The following is a 25,477-nucleotide window of genomic DNA, read 5'->3' as shown; positions in this document are numbered from 1 at the left end:
ACTGTTCCATGAAGAGAAAAGTTAGATATAGACCTTGCCTACATAAGAACTTGGAATGACCTCATGAGCAATGTCCAGTTAGGACACACAGATAGGTATCTTCCCTAACATATTGAAATCTAATGGAATAGCAGCATCAGCACTGCCATTTATGAATTCAACATTTATTCTTGTCCTTCCTAAATTATAAATTTGGAAATGCAATTACTGTAACAATCATTTCATTGTACAGAACATCACATTTTGGCTGACCTCCAACTTTGGTAGAACCATCAAATGTTTTGGATGATCAAAGGAAATAAAGAGCCAAATTGACAAACAGAATCTAAGTGCTCTTCAACTGGGACAGACGTTACCAAACGCTAACGAGAAGCCTCATGCCACTGCCATGCAAGTAGCCAGGCCCTAAAATTTGTAAGAGCCACCATGGTTTCCTTAAGAACACCTGAGTAAAAGAGGCTGAATGCACATCCAATACAAACACCTTTGCATGGAACACAGCAGCATTTCACTTTCTGTATGTTTGGGCCAGATTTATAGTTTTGCATTCTATTATATATACCAGAAGGGTTTCAAAAAGAAAAGTCTGCTACTTTTTCTCCTTGCTCACCAGATTTCACCCTAACCCTTGATGCAGCATAATGCAGGAAATATATTCATAGGACTTCAAAATGAGAAGACATTTTCATCAAGCCTTCCATCAGCTTTTGCTAATAATTGTTTTAACCACAGGAATTAATGGGCATAGAGGAAAAGGGTATGACATAGAGTTTTTAAACAGCTGACAGATACTGGTTCCATTATTAGGACCTGGAAGAAGAGAATTAAAAAACCAGTTGCTCCCTCCAGGCTACTCCCCCACCCCCAATAAAGGTGATATAGACAAGGAATGGGGGGGAAAAAAAAAAAAAAAAAAAAAAAAAACAAGTGGGAAGGAAAAAAATCATATAGGGTGAATACCTTTCTCCACAACTCTAACTCGGATTTCTCCTGGTTTGACAACAATGTCAGGTGGGTTCTTGACATCGCAAATGTACGTGCCGTTGTCCTGGAACTGCATGTTTGATATAGTGATAGAAGCATCTTTCTTGTTAAGATCTCCAGCCCAAGTGATCCTGTCTTTAAATGGTATGTCCTTTCCAGGGTATGACTTTCCATTAGAGTAATAGAAAAACTGCAGTCAAGGAAAAGAGGATATAAGAACAATCCAATTAGCGATTACAGAGCTACCGTGCTTCTCTCACTGTTACAGCATTCTCCCAGTGCCAACTGTGTTATACACAGCCAGCAGCTGAAGTTTTTCTCCTCCTGCCTCACCACTTCAGTCTGCCTTGTTGCCTCTTGGTCACGTAACCATGCTTGTACCTCAACCATACCAGCACAAGAGACTGCAAGTTTCAGTTTTCTGTTGGTTTTGATTTGTTTTGTGGATGGATTGGTAGGGGTTTTTTTTTCTTTTTTGCAGACAAGGAAGTGGGGGAAAGAGAAAAAAACCTAGTAACCTGGTAATAATTGAAGGATAAAACAGCCCTGGAACACAGCCATCAGTCTTTCAGGCACAAGAAGCTGCCTGCATCCTAGCAGAAAAAGGATATCGAGTTTCCTATCTTGTGTTTTGCTGTTTGTTACTTGCAACTAAAGCACAGCTAAATTAACATGCAACACTCTCCCTTCCTTCCACCCCCTCAGAAAATCCCATGACCAATTTAGAGGATATCTAGCTGTTTTCCAGAAACCTTCAGGTAACTAAATATAACCGTTTCCCAGTTTTTAAGTGACTAAGCTGCACATTGGCTCTGCACTCCCTATACACGACCAAAAATCTTTGAAGAATAAACCTCTTTAGTACAGACTAAGGAGAAACCGAGTATTTCCTAACAATACCTTCCCAAAATTGCAATTTACAGCAGTAGAAGTGCATTGACTTCTACAGGACAACTCTGCTTTCAAACACATGGGATACCCTAAGAGAGGCATCAGGGCTGCAGGAGAATTACAAGAGCACATTCTTTGTTAATTGGACATCCTGCAAGACAGCAAGACAAACCTAATCAAGAATCAACCTGAATTCCCTTCAGTTCAGTCTCCAGAGAATGACAAAAGAAATTTAAGACAATATTCCAGCTTCCTCTTTCTCCTGCCTTATTTACAAACCAGTGTCTCTGCAACAGAGCAGACTGCCTACAAGACAGTCATATTTCCCTTCAAGTCATCTCCTGTCCCTTTTCCCTTTCCTGCCCTTGATCTCAGGCTTGCTATTCCAACACCGTCTCTATCAGACCTGCGCTCTGAGTATCAGGCCTTATCACTTGGCAGCACAAACCTTGTCCTGATCAGGTATGTGCACATCATGGCCATCTGTCATGCTGCAGTCAATCTTGTTTGTTGTCTACAGATTAACATAAATCCAACAAACTATTTCATGTGGTAGGAAGTTGGCAAGCACAATGCTGTCAACATTTTGGAGGGACTCTGCATCAGTCTGCAGCTTTTCCAGCTGGATTGTAACCTTCAACACAGCAGCACTGCATTAGCACAGGGGAACTCATCCCACTGGAAGTCTGGAAGCCCAGAGGCAGATTCCTCAGCTCTCTAGATGTTCTCCCCTGGGGAAGGAGAAATCACAAAGTAAAATATGTCCTGAAACACAAGCTAAGTGATTCAAGCCATCCCTTGCCTATGGTGGAGTGGTTTAACATGAGACTTCTTTGAACATGTGGTGAGGGAAGGAGACAAGCAGGGGAAGCTCCCAGTCCAGTCAGCCTCACCACATGGCCACAAGATTGCCAGTGTGATTCTAAAGGGGCACAGGACCATCCTTGTCAAGAGAAGCGTGGGCTTAGCTCAGACATAAGCTGACCATGAGATTGAGCTTTCAAACTCACACCCACCAAGCTATGCAATACCATGACTTGAGCTCATAAATAAACATCCCCTCTATACCTTCCCCAGACCCTCAAAAGAAACAGGGAATCAACATCAAATTGTGCTGGGTCACTTCTGCTCAAAGATAATTTGCTTTTCTCTCAGTTGTGCTGATAGCTACAGCCAAGTAGAACACCTGAACTGACTTCAAGTCCAAAAAAAATGTTATGTGCTGAAGCTGTATTCCTACAACTGGACAGTGATGCAGAAAGGGAATGGCAAAACAGGATATATGGGGAGCGGAAAACACACAAACAGATGGCTTCTCTTCACCCATCCTGTTCCACACCGGCAGGAAATGTGCCCTACTTCCGTAAGCTAATGCCCAACTACTGCTTTGGATTCCCAATGGGAAGAGCTCCCTCTTCAAAACTAAGTATTTATTTCACTGAGATTCAGAAGCTCGTTCTTCAGAGCTCTATATAGTTAGGAAGATGGTTTTGACCGTCTCTGCTCTGAGCATTGAAGGGCTCCCAGAGTTTAAATGAGCTCATGCCTGTAGCAGAGGGAAGGAGACAAACACAAACAGGCTGAGCAATCTGCTGTCCCCACATCTTCAAAGCTGCCCCACAGTTCCTTCTTCTGCTTCCTCTAAATTCTCACTCAGGACAAGGAACAAGAAAGAAGCAGAAGTGTCTGAGGAGGAAGAGAAAGAAGACAGCTATCAACCTACCAAAGCCATTTCTTTGAACATTCACATCCAAAGGATCTGAGCCTACTTGGGCCCAACATACAGGAAATGAGCCATGACAAATATTATTTGCCCAAGTTCCTTGCTAGCCTGATTTTTTACTTGTCAAGTAACTATAATATGAGGATGTAACTGCTTACTGATTTGAGCTATTCAATTCTGTTCTGAAACCAGGGAGACTGGTCTTACTCTAAACCCTTTCAAACAGAGGCTATACAGTACACAAGCAAAATAAACAACAAGCACAATACGCAATGTGACACTACAATTACAGTGGTAATTCAAATTCTGCGACTGCAGTATTCAGTCAAATGCCAAAGGATAGAGGATTTACAAGACTCCTAGATGCTCATCTACTTCATATGACGCCATGATTTTTTTGCCTTTTCTTTTATATACCTTTTATATACCCTTTTATGTATCCTCAGTGCTTTTAGCATGCATACTTGTAATTCCTTAAGCCTGATAACTTAGCACAGTCCTAATATTCCATTAAGCCAGGAGACCAAACATCCTGGAGGCCTCGCGGTTGGGGCCAGAAAGTCATATGCTACCCTGAGAAACCAAGGTCTTCTCTAGAACACATCCTGTAAACCAAGATAGGCCCATCCAGGGGGGAATTCCTCGGGATGGTGGGATATCACACTATTCATTTAAGCTTCTCAGTGGAGAATCTTTGATAGATATGCTAATTTGCAAGGCCTATGAATTGTATACGTGATCTATCGTGTGTGTGCATTTCAGCGCATTCCACCTGGAAGTGGTGCACCCTAAATAACATACATAAATATCGAGGTAAAAAAACCCTTTTCCCTTAAACCGTGTTTGGTTCTTAATTTTAAGACCAGGGAAAGGCAACACATACATACAGCTTCCATACCAACACTCCTCTCCTAAGACTATTTTGTGTATTTTGTGGTCACTGCACACTCCAGTCTTGGCAGAGATCTAGCAGACTGCAGTATTTTTATACAACTCCAAAAAAGCCCCCTAAAATCACAGTGATGGAGACAAGGCACACGGAAGGAGGCCCCAATCCGTATTTGCTTGCTCCTTAGAACCAACTAGAAGACCACTGCTCACCTATCCCATCCCCCCCTCCCAGGTCTGCTCCCCTCCAGCCATTCCTTACTGAGATACGAGTGGCTGCTCCCTCTGGTTGAAAGCTCCAGGAGACAGATGCTGCGCTGCTGATCACTTCTACGGATGTGAATGTGCATGGGAGCTTTGCGTCCGTCCCGTTCTCCACAAACATCTCCTCCGGGGTGTTGACCTCTACTGCTGATACTAGGACTGCATGGGAAAGGTAAAGAGAAGAAAGAAGGATAACAAAAGGCATCAGTGCTGCTTTGAGAATCAGGAAGTTCACATCAGACTGCCTAGAAGGGGAGAAGAGAAGAGGCATCAAAAACTCCTGGACCAAGTGTTTGCACAGACATTGCATTATACCTGCAATCGAACAAGTACAGAGCAGGCCAAGTATATATTCACTTCTCCTTCCTTCTATTATCTGTGACAGGATGTTTTCCACTCACAGATGTTTCCTCTACAACACTTTGTGGAAGTAAATTCTATGGTGCAAATGATGAGTTTAAAACTTTTTCGTACTAGCTGACAGCAGACATTGTAATAGTTAAGCCTCATCAGAGGAACTAACAACCTGGCCCAGCTATTACTCAGTTTCCTCTCTGGCACACATCTTGTTTCCTATCTCCAGTTTTTCCTAGCTGTAAGTAAAACAAAAGCTCACCTCCAGAAAGCTGAGGATCAAACTTCTCTTGCTTCCAGCTATGCCATCTACTCCTGCTCTCTGCCACGCTCCAAGGTCTCTATCTGCACGGCCTCATAAATAATCACTTGGTTATAGTTCAGAAGCATGAGAGTAGTTTAATTTTTTTCTATCTTAACTTAAGCACAGTCAAAACAGCAAGCAGGCCACAACCACCCCCCAAATTTAAAGTAACCAAGGTTAATATTGTGCTTGTACTGGTAGTTTTCCTAACAATAAGGTAAAATTCATCGTGATTCCAAAGACGTGTTGAAGATACTGTTTATCTGGCACCTTCCAAACTGCCAGTGTGCTATCCTTATCCAGAATTAAGCAGATACATCTCATTCAAGTTTATGGTGAAAAACAAAGCAGGATCTTGTGACATCACAAGAGAATGTCTGTCAGGGTTCATGTCATATCCATATGAAAGCAAAAATCTTGTCAAGTCAGTGTGGGTGGGTGCACGTGTGATGTGTGTCCCTGATACTTCAAACGTAAGTTTTGATTTTTATTAAACCATGATTTTCAGCATAGAGGTGGTAACAGCAATCTACTTCCATTCACAGGATTCTATGTTTCTGGGCTCCAGTACCTTAAATCCCCTTGTTAAAAGAGGAGAACAAACCTTTCTGCTCCATCAGTACCTCGGCTGGTTTGTTTCTCAGCTTTGAATAAAGAAGCTCAAAGTAGACAAACCAAACAGAAAGATGCAAGTCAAAGACTGCTTAAATAAAAAGAAAGAAAATAAAACCCTCCTACATTAGTCCTTAAATCATGAGGTTTGTGCTTTTAGTCAGTGAGAGCAACCAGCTCAGCAGCCTTCAGAAGATGGACAGCAAAGATCTGACAGAACGAGCGCGCAAGCATGGATGGGAGAATTGAGCACACCACAGTAATTACAATAACCAAAACCAGAAGAAACCACCAATCATTAATTCTGCTGTTCAGAGTCCACACTGTTCACTTCCAAAATTCAGTAACTCCTCAGTCCCATCAGGTTATCTCTGACACCTCAGACTCTCCTGTCGTCACTGCTCTCATTTCCAAGAGAAAAAGAACCCTAAGGGGGTGGGGAGTAGGGGTGGTGAATTTTCATAATGATGTTCTATCAGAGCTTCCTTTATCCTGAACATACTCTGACTATGGGCCAAAAAATATTCTTTTCTGAAACAACTACCAAATATTTATTTGGAACATACAAAGACTCCTAGCAATCAAATTAAATTAACTGAGAGCTGCTGTGCTTTATGTATTTTTTCCAGCTAATGGGGTAGAAAAGAGAAATAAAATAAAATAAAATCCATTGTATTAAGTCCAAACCACAGAACAAACCTCCCTTTCAAGCGTAAAACAAGCAAGATGCCCTCAGTATTTGTGTAGGAAGAAAAGAGCCTGCACAGACATTGTCTGCTTGTACATGGTACAGAGAACTCCTTGCCACACACAGGCAGTGGGCAGTACAGATCTGCCTAATCTAAAGAAGTCACTGTTCTAACTCACTAGAACTGTAGTGAAGCAAAAAAAGAAGAAAAAAAGACTTCTCCCTACTTCTTCCCTAGTATGGGAAGGAAGGAACTATGTAATCCTGTACAGATATTTCGATCAAGTTTAATTTTCATCTGTCCTATTGTTGGCTCAATTTCATGTTCTTCTTTGCTGATTTTCTCCCCTCTGCCTCTTTCACTGCTTCAAAAATATTCTTCCTGCTTCTGTTGCCTTACAGCATGAGACACAGGCTCCTTAAATCATAACCTGACTGTTTGGTAGAGAGACACTGACACAACTTTTGTCAGTTTTCACCCTCAGCCATCTAATCCCATACTTTTACTGATATGGTGGCTGTTCCCACTACCTTGAACTCTTTGGCCTCCTCTGTCCTAATAAAATCCACATGGATCATCGCCAGCTCTAGCTCTTTTCCTCCTCTTTCCACATTTATCAGGATTACATCCACCTTCCAGCTCCTCCATCTATTTAAATATTTCAGTTGGAGAAAGTTGAGTTCTGAGTCATATTTCAGTCACACTTACCCACTGCTCTATTCCTCAAGCTTACCCAGCCTTAGTTTCTCTCAAGAGGAAAAAATTATCACAGGAGACTGTCTGAGAGAGAAGAGTGCTTTAGGAAGGGACAGTCTGCAAGGTACATAGGGCAAAAGTAAATATTTGCTCTTCTCCCATGCATCCTCCTTGATCCCATCACCCTGTCCAACTGCCCATAGCCCCAGTATTTCCTTCTGAACATCTCATCTGGCCTTCAGCTGCTTTTCTTCTTTTCAGCAGAAAAAATGCTTCTATTTTTCTCACCTATCATCAAAATAATTTAGGAAAAACCCCCACCTGTGCCTCTTCAGCCATTTCTTTTAAATCCCTAGGGTTGTTTGAGCAGTTTTACTCCAACAACAAGAACTCTCTCTAGCTCCATTTTCAACCACCACACTTCACTGAAAACTCTCCATCCACAGCTTCCTTTTCAGACAATCCTCCTACTCTTGAAATAGGACAAGGCACTCATATTCTTACTAACTTACTAATCTTCCTTACTAATCTTTTTTTTTTTTTCCCACCATGGATCTTCATTCTTCATCAACACTCTCTCTATTCTCAGGTCTCTCTTTCCTCAGTATCTTGCCTCAGAGATATCATCTGCAAAACAAGTTCAAGCTCCCATCACAGCATGGACTACTCAGATCTGCATCTCTGCTCAGGATCTGTCTCCTTATGTTCAAAGAACAGCCTCAGTCTGACATCTTTGTCAATGCTACGTTGTCAGCTCACACTAAACAGGACAAAAGCACAGTTCATTTCTTCCCCCAGAGCCCTCCACAACTGCTTTTACCACCACACACCTGCCACATGTCTCTCCAACTCAACACCTATGCAGCACCTCTGACTCTGAACTCTTCCCAGGTCAAGGCAGAGTCTTTCAGAGCTTCCAGTCACCTGTTCAGCCGACATCAGACTAAAACCTCCAGTTTGTACCTTGGCCTTTATTATTGTCATGTCCTTTTTGCTCTGGACAGATGGACAGTAACAGACGAGTAAGTACTGCACTTCCTGGTAACCAAGCTGCTCCAAGGGTGACCCCAAGAAGAGGGAGACATCACATATGCCAGATCACTGCTTCCTTCCATTAAGTGACTGTTGACAATGGAGTACTCAACACATACTTGCCCAGAGCAAGCATTATTCATTATACAGCATTGCTACCGAATAATCAAATTTATTGACTTGATACTGTTTCAACTTCCTTGCTGTGAATGAACAGGACCTTCCTAACTGCGAAGGTGCAGCTCTCTCCAGGAGCTCACACAGATCTGAAGATGCAGAGCTGCTTGCCTTTCCTGTAAACCACCACCATGTCTGCCAGGGTACACAAAACCAGTGACAGAGCTTTCAGATAATGCAGCCTTGTCCCAGCTCACAACCCCCAGGCACTGTGCCATCACTGTGACTCTTCAGAATGGCAACCAAATACTGCTCTGAATCACCCCTGTGGAAGAAGCCTTTACAGTTACCAAGCAGCAAAGTATGGAAAGATAAGATCATTCAGAATGATAGCAAACAAGCATTCATAACCACAAGAGTTTGCATCTAGTTAGTTAACCAAAGTGTGTCATTAGCTTTCAGTGAGGCTAAGGGCGGCCAAGCTTAATGTTTTCACCACAGTAACATGAAGGACTGCTGCACTGCACTGTTAAGTGGATTGAACTGATTTCTTCGAAATGCAGTACAGCTTGATCAAAAAATTCTTAGAGAAGATGCCCAGTTGCTGTCTCCAGCACACTGATGGGAATTCTCCTCACAGGTGTCCTCTCCAGGACATCTCTGTCCAGCCCAGCTGAGACTGGCTAAGTCACACATGCTGGCACCTTGACCTGCACAGGAGACACAGCCTCCGTGACCTTACAGCTCAAACCGTGGGTCCTTCCTTCCCCTTGTCCACTGCTATGAGTGCTTCCATTCAGAGCTCGATTAAACACAAAGACATCCACATCATGGTCCAGTCCCCTCCCGAAACAATGTACAAGGTCAGGAGTTGACACAGAGGGTTACAGAGGCTTACAGACATTCACCCAGGCATGGCACAGTACTTTAACTGACACCAAGCACCCATCCCTGTTTCAGTATGAAGAGACTCTTGTCCCCAACCACATTATAGTATTGGTCTCATCCAAAACTTTTCAAATCCAAACTGTAGCACCTCCTCCTAAATGCTGTCCCTCAGGCTTGGGAGGATCTGCTCAAATCCTGCAAAATCCTTTCACTTCCTTTGAGCCCTCCAAAGCATTTGGTAACTGCATCTGTATAAATCCAGCAGTGCCTAAGCTGCCAGTGTTTGGAGATCAGTGCCTTTTGAAACTGAAGTCATCTTTTCCTACTTGTACTTGTATCCCCTGGTTGCTTATACTTGCCTCATAGTGATTAAAAAAAATATTTTGGGCAAGAATTGTTTTTATTCTATATTTTTTACGTAGAAATATGGTTGACCATTTGGTTTGGTAGCATATCACAAAGAAATCCTTCTGTGCACCTAAGTTTTACACTAATTAACACATAGCTAATTAAAATTTCTTTGTAGACCACCGTTTCCATTGAGATCATGGATCCAATGAAAATGTTCTGTTAATTAAGGCTATGAAGACACCAAATAAACTCAATTCCCCTGGATTCAACTCAGCTTGATCACTAGGAGACCTAACAAGCCAAGAATGCAAACAGCTAACACTGTAATCACAGGCATCTTATTTCCACCAGCACAAACACAGCCCACGTGGAAACTTTCATCAGATTGCTAAATACTGGATGCTTATGGCTGCTACAGTTCCCATCCTACACCAGGAAGAGTGTTACACGCCCCTCCTCTTGAAATGGTTAATCATCAGTTTATTAATTAATACAAGCAACTTGCTTTGCTTATCTTAAACACACCTGGTAATACAGCCATGTATGCAGTTTATAAATGAAGTCTCTTATGGATGAAAGGTCTTGACAAAATGACAGAAAATTCAGTGTATCAATATGTTCACTCTGGTCTCCCTAGCAGCCCAGAAGTTTCATCAGAAAGGAGGATGTGGTTTTTTCTAATGACTAAGGGTCATAAGTCACAAAAACAATATATACTTGAGAATCAGTCCTTTCACTGAGATAATACTCTTACTCAATATCAAGTGGCTTGTGAAACACCTACTGTTGACAGCATTCTCAACTACAGCTGCATGGCATTTAGTTCTTTCTCCCACAAAGCAGATTCTCTGTACAGTCAGCATGAAACAACAGCAACCAGACCCCTACAAAACATCCCAGAAAACCAGAACGAAGTTATGGTCCCCAACAGCAACTACAGGCATTTATGTCCCCACAGACCATTTCTTCACTGTGCATAAAACACCTGGTGGAGAAACCTTAGCTTTCCTGCCTGAATAGACAGTAGACATGCCAAAATTGTTCCTCTGAAACTCCATGAGATCTGTTAAAGCATTCAGACCATGGACAGAATTTCCACACAAAGAATTCCTTCACATCATTTGGCCTTAACAGAGAAGTAGCACCCATGCCAGCAGTTCCACCTAGGAGCAAACCATGGTGCACTTCATAAGGACAACACACAAGTATTAAGAAGCCACCTGTGTCCAGCCCCTCACGGGGACTCTCCCTGCAGCCCCCTGTCACCACGACCTTGATGTCTGCACTCCATACATTTACACAGGACACAAAGCAACACCAGCTACAGAAGTGATGACTATACAGAGTCACACCAACCAATCTTGACGTCTAAGTTTCAAAGCAACAAAAACTAAATTCCATTGCCTCAAAGGAAGACAGAAGAGTTTAATTTCATTCTCAAATACCAATCCACCAGAACAGCTTTCAGCTGCTGCCACAGCACCTCCCCAGGTTGCCAATCTTGTCAAGTAACTCAGGCTGCTGGAGGAAAGAGAGCTTCCTGTCTCCAGTAACACAGCCGGTCCTGCAGCACCCTACATCTCCAGGAATCAGAAAGCACAGCTGTGACACCCAGCCCATGAACACCTACCACCTCCTGTCACCATGCTGCTGGAAACCTTCATCCCCCAAGCAGAGACAAGCATCTGCTAACGCAACATTTGCTTTCTCCTGGCCTCTTTGCACATTCAGCTAAGCTCTGCCCGACTCAACAACGAGGGAAAAAATAGCATCTTGTCACCCCAAGTGAAAAGAAAGCAGTTTCATTGAGAAGTCTTAAGCAGGCTGTGGCTAAGCTGTCAAAGCAGACAATAACATCCATGTATGTCAGCCCTGCATACCTCTGTGCACCTACTTTGACAGGACTTAAAAGACTAAGACTTTAGAGTCGCCAAACTTTGGTGCCTCCTTCTCCTCCCACACTGCAGTCAGTTTTTGGCGTGTTCTCCTCCATATGACGCAGAGCTGCTCATTGTTCTGCCAAGGAGCAGGCAAAAGAACCTATGCTGAGATTTACTTTCAAAGCACAGAAAGAAACCAGAAATGAAGAACAAGCATGAGAAACACCCAAGGATGCCTGAGCTCCCTTGCCAGACAGGCCACAGATTTCTTGTTCAGTCCTGAGGAGATAATTTCCCTGCTGTATCACTCTCTCATCTCATAAAACAGAGATGCTTGTAAAGGTGCTGAGAACCATGAACAAGTAAGCAGTGTAGCTGCATGGCCTCATACCTCTATTACAGGATCAGTCATACGTCAGGTTTGGGCAGATATTTAGTCTTGAGGCAAGTAACTTCTAGTTGCTTCTAGTACTTTTCCCTGGGGATCACAAAGCAATACTTCCCTGCCTATGCTGCAGGCTGGGACACAAATCAGGAGCTCAGGTACTTTCCAAACCACACATCACATTTTTCTGTTCAACAGCCCTGAAGTGGTTTTCCTTCCATGCCCAAGTAAGTTTACAAGTGCTCAAATCCAAGTAAACAGTTCTTGTTGACAAAGCCAAACCAAAAGAGTGGAGAACTCAGCAGGCAAGTTATGTTGTTCAAAGTGCAAAGGGTAACTGGAACAGCTGATGGCAGCTATTCTACATCTAATCTTGCAGTACTAACAGAGTCACTAACAAACACAGCACATTATTTTCTGGGCACAAGGAAAGATTCCAGAAAATGGGAACTAAGATTACAAAAAGGCAGAAAAGACAGAAAAGTCTCCTTGAAATACACCAGGTTTTTCCCACAAATAGTGGCTTAACTAAAGAACTGAGAGAAGCTGGGTAGATATGCTCAACACATGGCAGAGAGAATTAAAAAGCATCCCACCATCACAAGCATTTCCTAAAATTGCTATAGCAATCTACTAAAACCGTCACAACTACTAAGGAGATGAGAGTATTAAGGATCAGAAGTTGTAGACAAAAAACACAACCAAACAGCAGCAAAGCCCAATCCCCATGGAGTGGACAGTAGAGACTGACATATTGCTGGCTGGAACAAAAGCTCCCCTCCATGCTTTTTTTCTTTTTTTTTGGTTATTAATACTATCTCATGTGAAACTATGTTAAAAATACCAGTCATGTTGCCAACTGTTGATGGCATGCAGCATCTTTTTGACAGAATCTATCATTAGCAGCATGGGAACTACCAATTTCCAAAACAAACTAGGCAGTAGAATTTAGTATGTGCATACACTGATTTCATGAGGAGCTACAGTGCAGAGCCTACATATCAGACATAAGAAGCTGCCCTTTTTGCGACCCTTTTACAATAATCAATCCACAAAGCTGCAACCAACTCAGTGACAACATAGCTACACACACCAAGAAACATCTGCAAAAGCTGCACTTTGAACCATCCAAGGTATTAGTAGCATTCCATGAACAGTCACTCCCACCTGTCATCATTCCTGAACCAGAATCGTGTCCATCTCTTACAAAGTATTGCTATTTCCACCAGCCTGAAAGGTGAGCACAGGATTTTTTCCTGTGTACAGAGAGACTTGATTACAACCTGTTCAATAAAATCCCACTACCTAACTGAGCAAGAAGATAAGAGATAGATGAAATTAAGTCATCCAAGTGATTACCCTCCTCAGCTAACAGGGTATTCATGCAGCCAATCTGTTCTGGTGTGACTAGAGACTTACTTCAGCAGTTCAAGCAAATCCAAAGCCCTTGGAGGACCATATTCCTTAGTGATCCATGGACTGCTGAATGCCTGCATCCAGCTCTGGCACCAAGCTTGCAGCAATCTCACACTTACTTGCTAACTGAATTGCTGAGCAAACTCACAACCAGCTATAACCTGCAGCAGCACAACCACAAAACCAAAAGGAAAAGCCCATGCTAAATATTTCAAAGCATTGTTTCACAGGAATTTGTCAGTGGTGGTGCCAATTTAAATAGCTCACATGCACACTCAGAATGAGATGAATCTGATCAGGAACTAATCTGTGTTCAAAACAGCCCTTTCACCATTGTTTTCTTTTAAACCAGACCAACACCCTAGCCCAGTCCACTGTATACTGTTTTGTACAACTGAGGAGGGTTAGAAAGGACCAAGCAGGACCCGATTCAGCTGGTTCTTCCCAGGAATGCTTCTCTTTGGCGAAGTATTTATGGCCTCCCTGGCAGCACACTCTACATCACTTTCCCAGTTTACACATGTGGTCATTTGCAGAGCCATCCTTGGACTGGAGCAGCGCCTTCATCCACACCTGACTTTGTCAAGCAGCAGGGTAAGAAGCATCTCCGTGCAGCCATCATCTCAACACCTTCCACAGTGAAAGCATCAAGATCCTGCAAGACCTTGATCTGAAAACATCAAGACATAGTAACCAGATTTCAGAACTCCTTCTGCACATACAGCTTTATGGAATTTATTACCAAGAGGGAGCCCTGTTCACCACCTTTCACTTGCACATGTTACAAAAACAAGTTACTGAATAACAGGTGGCTTGCAGCCAACTCTAAACGCCTCCAGCACTGGCCATTTCACCCACCTGGAGATGACCTGCCCTGATTTACCTCCATCTCATGAAGTGAAAGTGCCAACAGCCACCACTGACAACTGCTACACTGCCCAGAGCTTAACCTTCCTTTAGGGATCAGCATCTCAGTCTGACTGGAAACACTGAAGGGTAGGGTATAACCAATGTTTCAGGGCAAGATCCCTTCATGCCCCTTAACACCATGTGTGTAAAACATCAGTAAATGCACCACAAAGCATCTTTTTCTGCAGGGTTGGAGGAAAGAGAGTTCACAAGAACAACCACAGCCTTCCTGTTCTCCTAATGCACTTTAAGCCAAAACCTAGCAGCAGCACCGAGTGGAAAGCGCCAGCTCAACAGATACATAAAAATGCAGAAGCTGAAAGGCACAGCAGCCAAAGGGAACAATATACAAGGACTGTGGGCTAACCCCAGCAGCCAGCTCAGCCCTGCACAGCCCCTCGCTCGCTCCCCCTGCTGCAATCAGGGACAGAGCTGCGAGTGTAAAAGTGAGAAAACTCGAGGGCTGAGATAAAGACAGTTTAATAGGGAGAGCACAAGCCATCACCCACTGCTTCCATCAGCAGGCAGGTGTTCACCATCTCCAGGAAAGCAGGGCTCTGTCAGGTGTAACAGTGCCTTGCAAGACAAATGCTGTAATTCCAAACAGCCCCCTTCCTCCTTCTTTTCCCAGCTTTTATTGCTGACCACGACTTCTGTGGTGCCCTCCCAACCCCTCGTGCACACCCAGCCCAAATGCTATCAGGGAGGGGTGACAAACAAAAAAGGCCTTGGGAGGTGTAACCAATGCAAAACACCGTGGTCAAGGCTCTTTTCACCACAAGTCCAAAACTTAGCACAAGTTCCAAGCTACAAGGAAAATTAACTCTGTCTCAGCCAAAAATGAGTACCAATACAAATACAAATCTCATATAAACATTTTCAAGTAAAAAAAAAAAAAAAAAAAAAAGGCTTATTCAGGACAAGTAACAGAATGGCCCTTTAAAGATAAAACAGACTGGGAGGAAAAACTGTATTTCAACCTGCTCAGCAAAAAATACTGATGTTAACCCTGGCTTAAGGTGGATTGCCACATCTTCTGTGCTATGGGTACTGCTTATTGCTAAACCCTAATCTGAGTAAACACTTGCTTTTCCACATGACTGCTCTTGGAGATAACACTGAATCACTGCAGTTAAAAGTTCCCCAAGTCTCTTTGCTAGCAGCAAAGCCAGTTCAGAACTTCTTGTCCTCTCCCGGCACAGCGCTCTCTTATACAAGATGTTCACATCCTCTCCATTGTGCTAATCACTTCTTGTGGGGTTCCACTAACCCAGACCAGCAAAGTAATAAAGACAAACAAACCACACACAACAACAAAAAAAAGGATATATGCCATAAGGATGTAAATGTTGTCACACCCAGAGCTTCCAGCTTTCTGATGTATTCCTAGGATATCCTGAGTTTGCATTCAGTAGCTCAAAAAATGTATTTTCTTGCATACAAGGCTGTTTATTTTGTTGATTACATGCAGGTGGTGGAAAGAGCAATGTATGCCACACACGATCAAACCACATCATATCACACTTGGAGAACTCCCACTATGGCTGCTAATAATAAGCTTTGGATAGATGACCTGATGATGATCTATCTATATGGCACTTCTCCAGAAAAATAAGTCTTTAGAAACCACTCAGACCAAAATCTTTCAAAACAAACAGTACAAGACATCTGCCTTATAATACTAGGTTTCATTTTTTTGGTCTTCCATCTCAACTCTGTATGGGACACAGGACATCCACCACCAGTCTGGACAAGGTGGACAGTCTGGACAATTCCACAGACAGGCAGTGGAATTGCTGTTTAATACAATCAGTTTCAATTCAGATAACAAGTAACACAGCCACGCATGCTATTACTTACACAGAGGCTGAGACTGTTGGATGGCTGGGGCCAAGAAGTATCTGGACATTTTACCTCATTTTATCACCAAAACATTAAGGTACAGACTTTTCAACACATTCAAGAACTTCTTGCTGCTGCTGCAAGTGAGGTGAGCTGAGAGGAGTTTATGCAGCTTTTCCCTTTGCAGAACCCACTGAGCATTGCAGGCAAGGAAGTCTTCCTACCTGCAGCATCAGTGGGCTGAGCTTAAAAGGACTAACAGCTTCTGACGGGGTGAATACAGGAATTCTGACTAAACCTGGCACAAGCACGAAGTGAGCATTGCAACCCTGACTTACACTGTTATTTTCAGGAAACATTTCAAGCAGCAACTGAAATGGGCTGGTGAGTTCCAAGCAATAATAGGCACTTGAGCTATTTAACATCTCAATACTCTGCTTGTTACTGACCCATGTGTATTGTGCCCACAGTGCACTTGTATGAGTGTGTATCAAAGGGGTAGTAGGAGAAAATAAATTTTAAAAAAGATCAGGCTTTGTTGGTATCAAAAAGAATAATAAGAAAATATCTAGACATTTTTTGAGATTTTCAGGAGTAATCAGGCACCACCCTAATGTCAAACACAGGCAGGATACCACTTTAAGTCATACTTACATGGCTTACAAATGCACAATTGCAAAATAATCCATTTTCTTTATACTCTTGGCTGGTTGTTCCAGGCTCACTCATGCACAGAAGAGATTACACCTAGATTAACTACGTATGCTACAAAATGTCCACAAAATCACAGACAGCACATTTGACAATGATCCTTCATTCTTACAAGTAAATGAAGCAACTGGGTTTTCAGATGACTGAGCATAAAGAAGCAAGATGAACTCCTAACCCACACACGCAGGAGCACACAAGAAAATAAGCCTAGAATTGTGTTATCTGTGCTTAGCTGTGAAGCAACCGGGCTTGGCAGAGCAGGTTGTGGTGTTTAATGGGGCCTGCACAGCACAGCACCCTAAGCAATATTCCTGTCTCACTGCAGGTTATTGGCCACAGGAACAGACCTGCCAAGCAGCATATGAAGAGGCAGAAGAGCAGGCATGAGGCATGGGAGCCACATGTGCAGCACATCACCCAGCTACACGTTACATCTGAGCGAGGGAGCAGCTACAGCCCTCTGCAAACACCACGCCTGCCCTTGCCAAAAAAGGCAGGTTTTGATTTCTGAACCTCTCATGAGGTGAAAATCCTGCATAAGGAAAGGGAATGGGAAAAGGGTCCTGGAAAAAACATCAGGAGCCAGAATGACACAGGCAAGAAGAAATGCACAGCCCTGATTACCCAGGACTCCTTAGCACCCCAAACTCTGGGGAAGGTCATCTTTTCCTCTCCATCACCAAACTCCTTTGAGTTCAAGAGGTAAAGAGCCTGCACTCTCATCACTTATTCCCATGCAGAGATGTAAACCTTGCTTTTCACAGCAGACAGGAGGATTAAGGATATGCAAGGAGAGAAGAAGCCAACACAGGAAGAAATTCAGGCCTTCTACAATAATCTACTACTCCCACCTACCCATAGCATTACTGTAGCTATGACCTTTTGTTGCAGTCAGGGGAAATATGATTCCTTCTTCTCTTGTCTCCATATGTATTTCCAAAGAGCTCAGTTTTACTGTAATCTATGCATATTTCACATCTACCTACTTAATTCTACTGTCTCTGAAGATACACAGCAAGCCTTAGCAATCTCTACCTCTTTATTGCAAAATGCAGTCATCTTAAATGCAAACAATGCCCTTTGGAAATAGATTTAGGAAAAGGAATACTAATAGGAATTAGATATTAGGAGGAAGTTCTTCACTGTGAGAGCAGGGAAGCACTGGAACAGGTTGACCAGGGAACCTGTGGATGCTCCATTCCTAGACGTGTTCAAGGTCAGGCTGGATGGGGCTCTGAACAGTCTGGTCTAACGGAAGACGTCCCTGTCCATGGCAGTGGGATTGGAACAAGATCGTCTTTAATGTTTGTTCCAACCCAAACCATTCTAAAATTCTATGAAATACGTTTTAAGTTCCTTACCACTCAGCACAGTGTCTTAATAAACTTCTTCCCAGACAGACTTAAAATTTTACAGTTTTCCAGACATATGAACTGAGGAGGCTTCTTTAATGTCTCCTACTGAAGTACTTCACGAAGTTTTACCCAGTAAGCAAGTGCTGCCAACCCAAAATATCCATCACTGGATATTCTGGGTATATGTGTACCGGATAGTCCCTCACTGTCCATGCCCAGCATCTACACACACTGAGCTGGCATGGGAAATGTGCACAACTTTTCGTGTCCAACTGATGTGTGGAACCCTCTGCCCTCTGAGAACATGAGCCTCAGCAGATTTAAGCATCACTCCTGCCATTCCTACCACTCCACAGCCTTGTATTCCTCACTCGAAATATTCCAGAACCATCTGGACGCAATCGTGTGCCATGTGCTCTGGGATGACCCTGCCCGAGTAGGGAGGTTGGACCAGATGACCCCACTGTGGTCCCTTCCAACCCGACCTGTTCTGTGATTCCGCACTTACTCTCCACCTATACGAGTCATAAGCGCATCATCTGACTGACATAATTCCCCCTCCACCCAAATACTTCGCCACTGACCGAATCAAGTCATTTACCACAACACCAGCGTCCCCATTCCTCGGTCACCCCGTGGCTCTCTCAACAAAGGCCACCGGCGTCCCCGGAGTGAAGAACCCATGGTGGTGCTGGGTCCCAGGCTGGCCTCGATGATCTCAGGGATCTTTTCCAAGCTAATGGATTCTGTGGAACCAGCGCAGATACGGGGCCGCCGCGCATCACTGCCCTGGCACCGCGGCACCCCTTCCCTGTCCATGCCGGCTCCGGGGGCTTTGTCCCCGGCACACCGACCCTTCCCCCGCCGAGGACGGGGCTCCTCGGCCGCCGCCAACCCGGCTCCGAACCGGGTGGGCAGCGAACGGCACAGCCGTGCCCTGCTCGCGGATCCGCCCTCCGCCCCGGGAGCGGGATTAAAGAGCCGAACCGGCGGCCGGCCCTCCCTCGGTTCCTCGGTCCCTCACTCACCGGCGGTGAGGGCGGCGGCGATGATCAGCAGCCACGCCGCGCAGGGCCGCCCCGCGCTGCCTCCGCCCGCCGCCATCTTCCAGCCGCCGCCACCTCCCCGCGGCGCCCTCATTGTCCGCCCCCGGACCCCGCGGGCCCGCCCCCCGCCCCCTGCCCCGCCCGCCCATTGGCTGCCGCCGCCGTCAATCACACACACCCCCCGCGCGCCGCTCGCCCCGCCCGCGCCCTGCCCCGCTGCTCCACGGGGATTGGGTAGAGGAGCCATCAATCAAGGCCAGAGAACCTATGGGAGCAGGGAACGCGCTGTTCCGGCCCCCAGCCGGGCGCGTTGCTGGCGCCCCCCCGCGGCCGGCGGGCGGTGCAGCGGGGGGCGCGGGCGCTGCGGGGCCGCTCCCGGCCGGTGCATCCCGGGCGTCACATAAACGCTGAATCACGGAATCACCCACTCAGTGAGCCTGGAAAAGACCTCTGAGATCATCGAGCCCAACCTGTGACCCAACACCGCCATATCAGCTAGAGCACGGCACTGACTGGCACGTCCAGTCTTTCCTTAAACACCTCTCCAGCACCTCCCCTGGGTAGCCCATCCCAATGTTTCATCAACCTGTGAAAAAAATTCCTTCTGATGTCCAGCCTGAACCTCCCCTGGTGCAGCTAGAGGCCACGTCCCCTTGTCCTGTCAGTGGTTCCCTGGGAGAAGAGGCTGAACCCCACCTGGCTCCTTTCAGGGAGTTGTAGAGAGTGAAAAGGTCCTCCCTGAGCCTCCTGTTCTCCAGGCTGAGCCCCCCCAGCTCCCTCAGCCGCTCCTCGCAGGGCTGCCTCGGGCTCTGGCGCTGTCCGGCAGCTACCCTGCAGTGCGGGAAGCTTATCCAAATGCCTTTGGAGGCATGGTACCGATGGGCCCAGCTGGCACTGAGCCCATCTGCAAATAAACCGGCAGTCACTCCAGGGGAGTTGTGCTTCCCGTAGTCAAGAACACCACAGGAGCTGTTCAAGGACCACAGAGGTTTGATGACTCTGGTGTGGTGTGGTGTCCCAAGCACTCTCAGCTATGGAAGTCTCCTGCCGTGCGTCACTCGGCCCAGTTTCCAACAGGGCAGTGACAGCAGGAGCAGATCACAGTGCTCACTTAGTGCCCCAACCCCTCTGCCAGCCTTGAGTTCCCCCAGGTGATTGTTACGGTGCCGGTTTGTCCCAAGGGAAGCGGGAGAGCGCTGCTGGGAGCTCTGAGCACAGACAGTGGTGGTTCCTCCTGCCTCCACAGAAGTCCTGCCCGTTGTTCCCTGTTAACTCAGAGAGCCTGTTTCGGCCTGCATTGCCTGTAAGCACAGGCTCCTGCCGAAGCTCTCCTGCTGCACCAGTCACACAACCATCTTTGCCTTTCGCCTGAAAATACCTGCTTGGAATTTCCCTCGGCTTGCTGACTGGACTCCCAGCTGTTACACACCACCTGAGACCAAGCTTTCATCCTTCCCTCTTCCTCCTTGCTTCTGAGAACCTCTTTGTTGTGCCGTGTTTTCCCAACCATGCATTTTAAAGAAGCTGCACAAGCTGAGTCACACCTCAAGGCTATTGCTCACTGCATCCCTGAGCCTCCAGAGGCCTGCGGGGTGCTCTGCTCCTGCCCAGTGCTCCATGGATGCTGGTCCTCTCCCAGATGCCTGTGCCACCAGTTTCTCTGCCACTCTCTGGCCACCTCATCACATCTGCAGGTGAAAGAGGCCACAGGAAAGGCCCACTCCCATGTGCCACGCTGAGGAGGGTCATGACAAAGCAACCTCCTGCAAAAACATAGGCAGATTATTTTTTTTTCCAGACACCACCTTACAGCTCGCATGGGATTTAAAATGTAACAGCTTATGCATCCATTATTTATACCCTAGGGGGAAGCTCTGGAGCATGTTCCTCATCTAACTGTTGTATGTGTTTTCTAGAAACCCAGACTACCAGAAATCCAGGGCACCGCTTGGGAATAAATACCAACAACACAGGCAACTCTTTGTATTGCAGGGAAATATCACCTTGTTTGGTTGGCACCTCATTTGACTTCCCTTGGCGGTGGGTCTTTAGCCAATTCATCAATATCCCTGCTTTCCAAATGGAGCAGAAACTGATAGGCAGGGATAAGCTTTTCATTCCAAGCCCTTTTTGCCTCAATACTTCCTCAGAGCTCTTCTTTCCCATGGAAACTCTGCCCAACCTCACAGCTCTCCCAGGTGGCTGGAAGTGCTCTTACCAGCATGGAAGCACCTCAGCACCCAGAGTTCACTGTTTATCTCCAGGTCCTGCAGTATTGCACAGTTCAAAAATGTTCACTCCTCTGAACAGGCCGAGCTTCACCCTTCTAAGCTTCACCCTTCTAATTTTTCCAAGACAGTAGTCCTAAAGGGGTTTTTTTTAATATTGCATTTTTCTTGTTCTCAAATTGACTGTCCTTCACAGAGCTCACATGTTCCCTTTTTGTGTACTAATAAACCTGATCAGGCCACAGGTGCCCCTTACTCACACTCTCCCTCCCCCGACAGAGCTGAGATCACATTGCCACAGGAACAGCCCTTACTGCCCTGTTTGTTGTGTACTAATACAGATGTTCACTACAGAGAACATCTGGTGGAGTCTCTGGTCTACTTACAGCAGAACATTCTTTATCCAGATAGATATTATCAAATTATTCTCTTCTGCTACTTCCAGAAAGGAAGTAGGGTGCTGGGACAACTTGATTTGTCCTGAGGAACATATATTGCATCTTCTTCCTTCTAGCTGTGTAACTCTACTCTGTCTAGTGACAACACTGGTATTTACCAAATTTCTTAGAAATTCAACTCACTGAGCTGGTGGCAAACTGATTTTTTTCAGTCTGCATATGAAGAGCTGGGATTTGTTACTTCTCTTCCTGCTGAATCCATTCCCCCTGAGGCGAGCAGCAGTGACAGGGCAGGACTGCTCAGGCCACAGCAGCCTCCTGGCAGGCTGCTGTCGAGTTGCTCAACTCGTTTCTGAGCTTTCTCACACACAGTAACATCAGCATTCAGTCTCACAACAGAAGGAAAAAACATTTTTCTTTTTTTTTTCCTTTTGCTTCTGCTTATCACAAAAGGAATATCTAAACCTGTGTGTATCATTGGGGAAGATGTTAAACACAGTTTTTCATGGCTGTTGTTTATGTTAGAAATTCAGACCTTTGTTTTCCTACTGTTTTGGAGAGGCCTCTAGTAGCTTGCCACAGAGAGCAAGCAGGATTTTGATGTTATAAAAAAGGGGTAATAACTTCCAGGTAGAGAAGCAAATATATTCAGACTGATTTTACATTTTTAATGGTTTTGACTGTTTTCTCTTTAGCCTGCATCTCTGTACATCCTAGAGGAATTGTACAGTATACACTGTTAAGTGTGCAAAGATATGCACTCCTGAAAAAAAATCCCACCCAAAACACTAATTTTGAATTAGTAATAGAATAACATGAGAGAGAAAGAAAGAAAGAAAAAAAAAAAGGCTCTATTTGTACAAGAAAGCATTGGGTGTCTATTACAACGTTATTTTTTCTTCTGCAAGTTGGGAGAAACTGTGACTAGTGGATAATCCCAATTCATGTTTACTTGGTTAACTAGAAATGTGATTTCTTTTTTCAAAACTCAAGAGCTGGCAGCAGCACAGTAATTGCATATTGACCTTGAAGAGTTTGGGAACTATTTGTCACAGAGTCACAGAGTTGTTGGGGCTGGAAGGGACCTCTGGAGATCATCCAGCCCAACCCCTCTGCCAAGGCAGGGTCACCTATGCAGATTACACAGAGAAAGGTCCAGGTGGGGTTTAAATGTCTCCAGGACAGGAGAATCCATGCCCTCCCTGGGCTGCTGTTCCAGTGGTCTGGCCCCTTAGCACAAAGAAGTTCTTCCTCATGTTGAGTGGAACTTCTTATGATTTAGTTTCTGGCCATTGCTCCTTGTCCTGTCACTGGGCTGAAAACAGCCTGGCACCATCCTCCTTTGAGATATTTATATATATTGATGAGATCCCCTCTCAGTCTTGTCTTCCATAACTCAGCTTTTCCATAATTTGATTAAGAAGAATGTCTTGGGTCACCCACTATGCAAGGATAAGTGTTCTGAGGAAAACTTAGGATGGAAAAGGACGGGAATGATGAGCTATTCCAGTGCTGAATGGATGCTAAGGAACAGTTTCAGTCACGAGTCTTCCTGATAACCTTGACACATAAGAAAGCACATAAAATGGAAGCAATTTGCCTTCCCGTCTCTCTCTCCATCTCTCCAACTTCTTGGAATATACTGGAATATAGGCAAAATTAGTGTAGTGGCTGTTGCTGTACGAAGGCAAAAGCCAAGGTAGCACTGACCTCTACCCTGACCAGCATCAGCGTTCAAAGACTCTCTAAGCAGGTCTGCATAAAATCATCATCTGCAAGTTAGGAAAGTAACGTTGCCACTACTTGGCTGCGGTACAGCTTGAAATTATGGAAATGAACCACGAATTTCCCCTCATCGCGCTGGGGTTTGTGGTCTGGCTGTCGCGGTCGATAGCTCGCCACGTAAGAGCAGCTTTTGCACCCACGGGGCGACAGGGCTGCCGCGGTGCCGGGCAGGAACCCGGGGAGCGCCGGCAGCCACAGGAACAGCGCGCGTGCCCCCTCAGGAACAGGGAACGCCGCGGGAATGGGGTCGGGCCGGAGCTGTCCCGCGCAGCGGCTGCGCGGCGCCGCCGAAGCGTTCCTGTGCAGGGGAGAGGAAAAGCCTTTCGCGGCGGCTCGTTGGTCTAGGGGTATGATTCTCGCTTAGGGTGCGAGAGGTCCCGGGTTCAAATCCCGGACGAGCCCAGTTTTTTTCTTTAATTTTCTTCCTTCTCCGCAGCAGCGAAGCGAAGGGACACGCGCGGGACCAGCAACGAGACCCACTCGTTCCTTTTTAGCGCAAGAAAAAGCGTTAATAACTCACCAGGGAGCGGCCGCTCCTCCTCGTCTCGCACCGGGCGTCGCGATTCCCATTTTTCCCAGGCAGACCCCCGCCTTCCCCCTCACCGGGACGGCGCTGCAGGGCCGCTCCTCTCCGTTCCGAGCGGCCCTACCCGGGCCGTGCCGCCCCAGCCCCATCCCCGCCCCCGCTGCGGGGGAGCCTGAGGCGCAAAACCGCAGCAGGGCCCCGCGGCGGCAAAATAGGGAGCGCTGCCGCGCCCCCTCCTCAGCGGGCTCGTCCGGGATTTGAACCCGGGACCTCTCGCACCCGAAGCGAGAATCATACCCCTAGACCAACGAGCCGCTCTGCTGGTGCTCTCCCAGCTCGGTACTTCACTGCCGTCCCGCCTCCTCCCGGCCTGGCCGCCGCGCCACGGCCTGTGCGGGTCTGCTACCTGTGTGGGTCTGTCCTTCCCGGCCAGCACCGCACTGCCAGCGGCTTTGCCCAGCGCTGCGGAGCACATCGCTGCTCTCCCGAACTGCGGGGCTTGCGGCCATTTCTCCCGGCTCGCCCCCTCCCTCCCTTCCCCGGGTAATCCCTGGCCTCGTCCTTCCCCCGACCCTACGGCTCTGCACGTTAGCGGTCATTCCGCGTCCCCGCGGGGGGAGCAGCGGCCCCCGCGGCGCTCCGCTCCTTTCCCCCGCGCTCCCGCGCTCATCCGAGGGGCGCAGGAACAACCCAGCCTTCCCATTCCAACTCCCATTCCCACTCCCACTCCGCGCCCGCGGTGGCGCTGGAAGCCCGGCGAGCTCGCTCCCAGGGGATCGGGAGGCGGGGGAATAGGACCCTCCCCCCCACCCCCCCGCGGCTTTGGTTCGTCCCGGGCCGCGCCGTGCGCTGCGCCCCCTGGCGGCGCCGGGCGGGTGTCGCAGCACTGCCCTCGGTCCCCGCGCATCCCGGGTGTGCGCGGGCGCTCCCGGGGCTGATCCACGGGCAGGACAAGCACCCACGGGAGCCACAGGCATCGCCTTTGGGGTTCTGAGCCCACAGCACCCTCCTGGTTCAAATCCCGCTTGTCCCTGATGTGCTCTGTCCTGCTAATGCTTCCTGTCATCCTCATGTTTCCATGCCTCTGCATCCCAGACTTTCAAAAAGTCCTATTCCTCCCTATTCCTCAGTAGTTGCTCTCTCAAATTAAAATGTTGAAGTCCTAATGCCAGTGGAAATCTCACCCCTGTTCTGTCTGCTGCT

At 46.4% G+C, this 25,477-nt stretch overlaps 1 protein-coding gene and 2 non-coding genes across 7 annotated transcripts in view; 1 reads left to right on the top strand and 2 right to left on the bottom strand.

The window, feature by feature from the left end:
- MPZL1 (myelin protein zero like 1) overlaps positions 1-19,444 on the bottom strand; it is a 37,781-nt gene extending 18,337 nt beyond the window's left edge. For 2 of the 5 annotated variants that reach the window (XM_042037948.1, XM_042037954.1), the window contains exons 1-3: positions 19,320-19,444; positions 4,749-4,909; positions 961-1,174 (exon numbers count right to left, since the gene is read on the bottom strand). In XM_042037948.1, the coding sequence (XP_041893882.1) occupies positions 961-1,174; positions 4,749-4,909; positions 19,320-19,431 (487 nt within the window). In that variant the 5' untranslated portion in view covers positions 19,432-19,444. Of the gene's footprint in view, positions 1-960; positions 1,175-4,748; positions 4,910-5,366; positions 5,455-13,477; positions 13,501-13,899; positions 14,166-19,319 lie in introns of those variants that run through there. The other 3 variants (XM_042037949.1, XM_042037953.1, XM_042037952.1) reach the window with 3 other exon arrangements.
- A 4,634-nt stretch (positions 19,445-24,078) lies between these two features.
- On the top strand, positions 24,079-24,150 carry TRNAP-AGG. The gene has a single exon. It is a non-coding gene; the product is annotated as a tRNA-Pro (tRNA).
- A 366-nt stretch (positions 24,151-24,516) lies between these two features.
- TRNAP-CGG lies at positions 24,517-24,588 on the bottom strand. Its single transcript has one exon. It is a non-coding gene; the product is annotated as a tRNA-Pro (tRNA).
- Positions 24,589-25,477: the final 889 nt, after the last annotated feature.

This window comes from Corvus kubaryi, unplaced genomic scaffold (assembly GCF_017639235.1).
Source record: "Corvus kubaryi isolate FWS band 111438036 unplaced genomic scaffold, C.kubaryi_AGA036_p1.0 37391, whole genome shotgun sequence".
NCBI classification, from domain to species: Eukaryota; Metazoa; Chordata; class Aves; order Passeriformes; family Corvidae; genus Corvus; species Corvus kubaryi.
The sequence above is the reverse complement of the archived record's forward strand: the minus strand, read 5'-3'. Positions and strand labels throughout refer to the sequence as shown.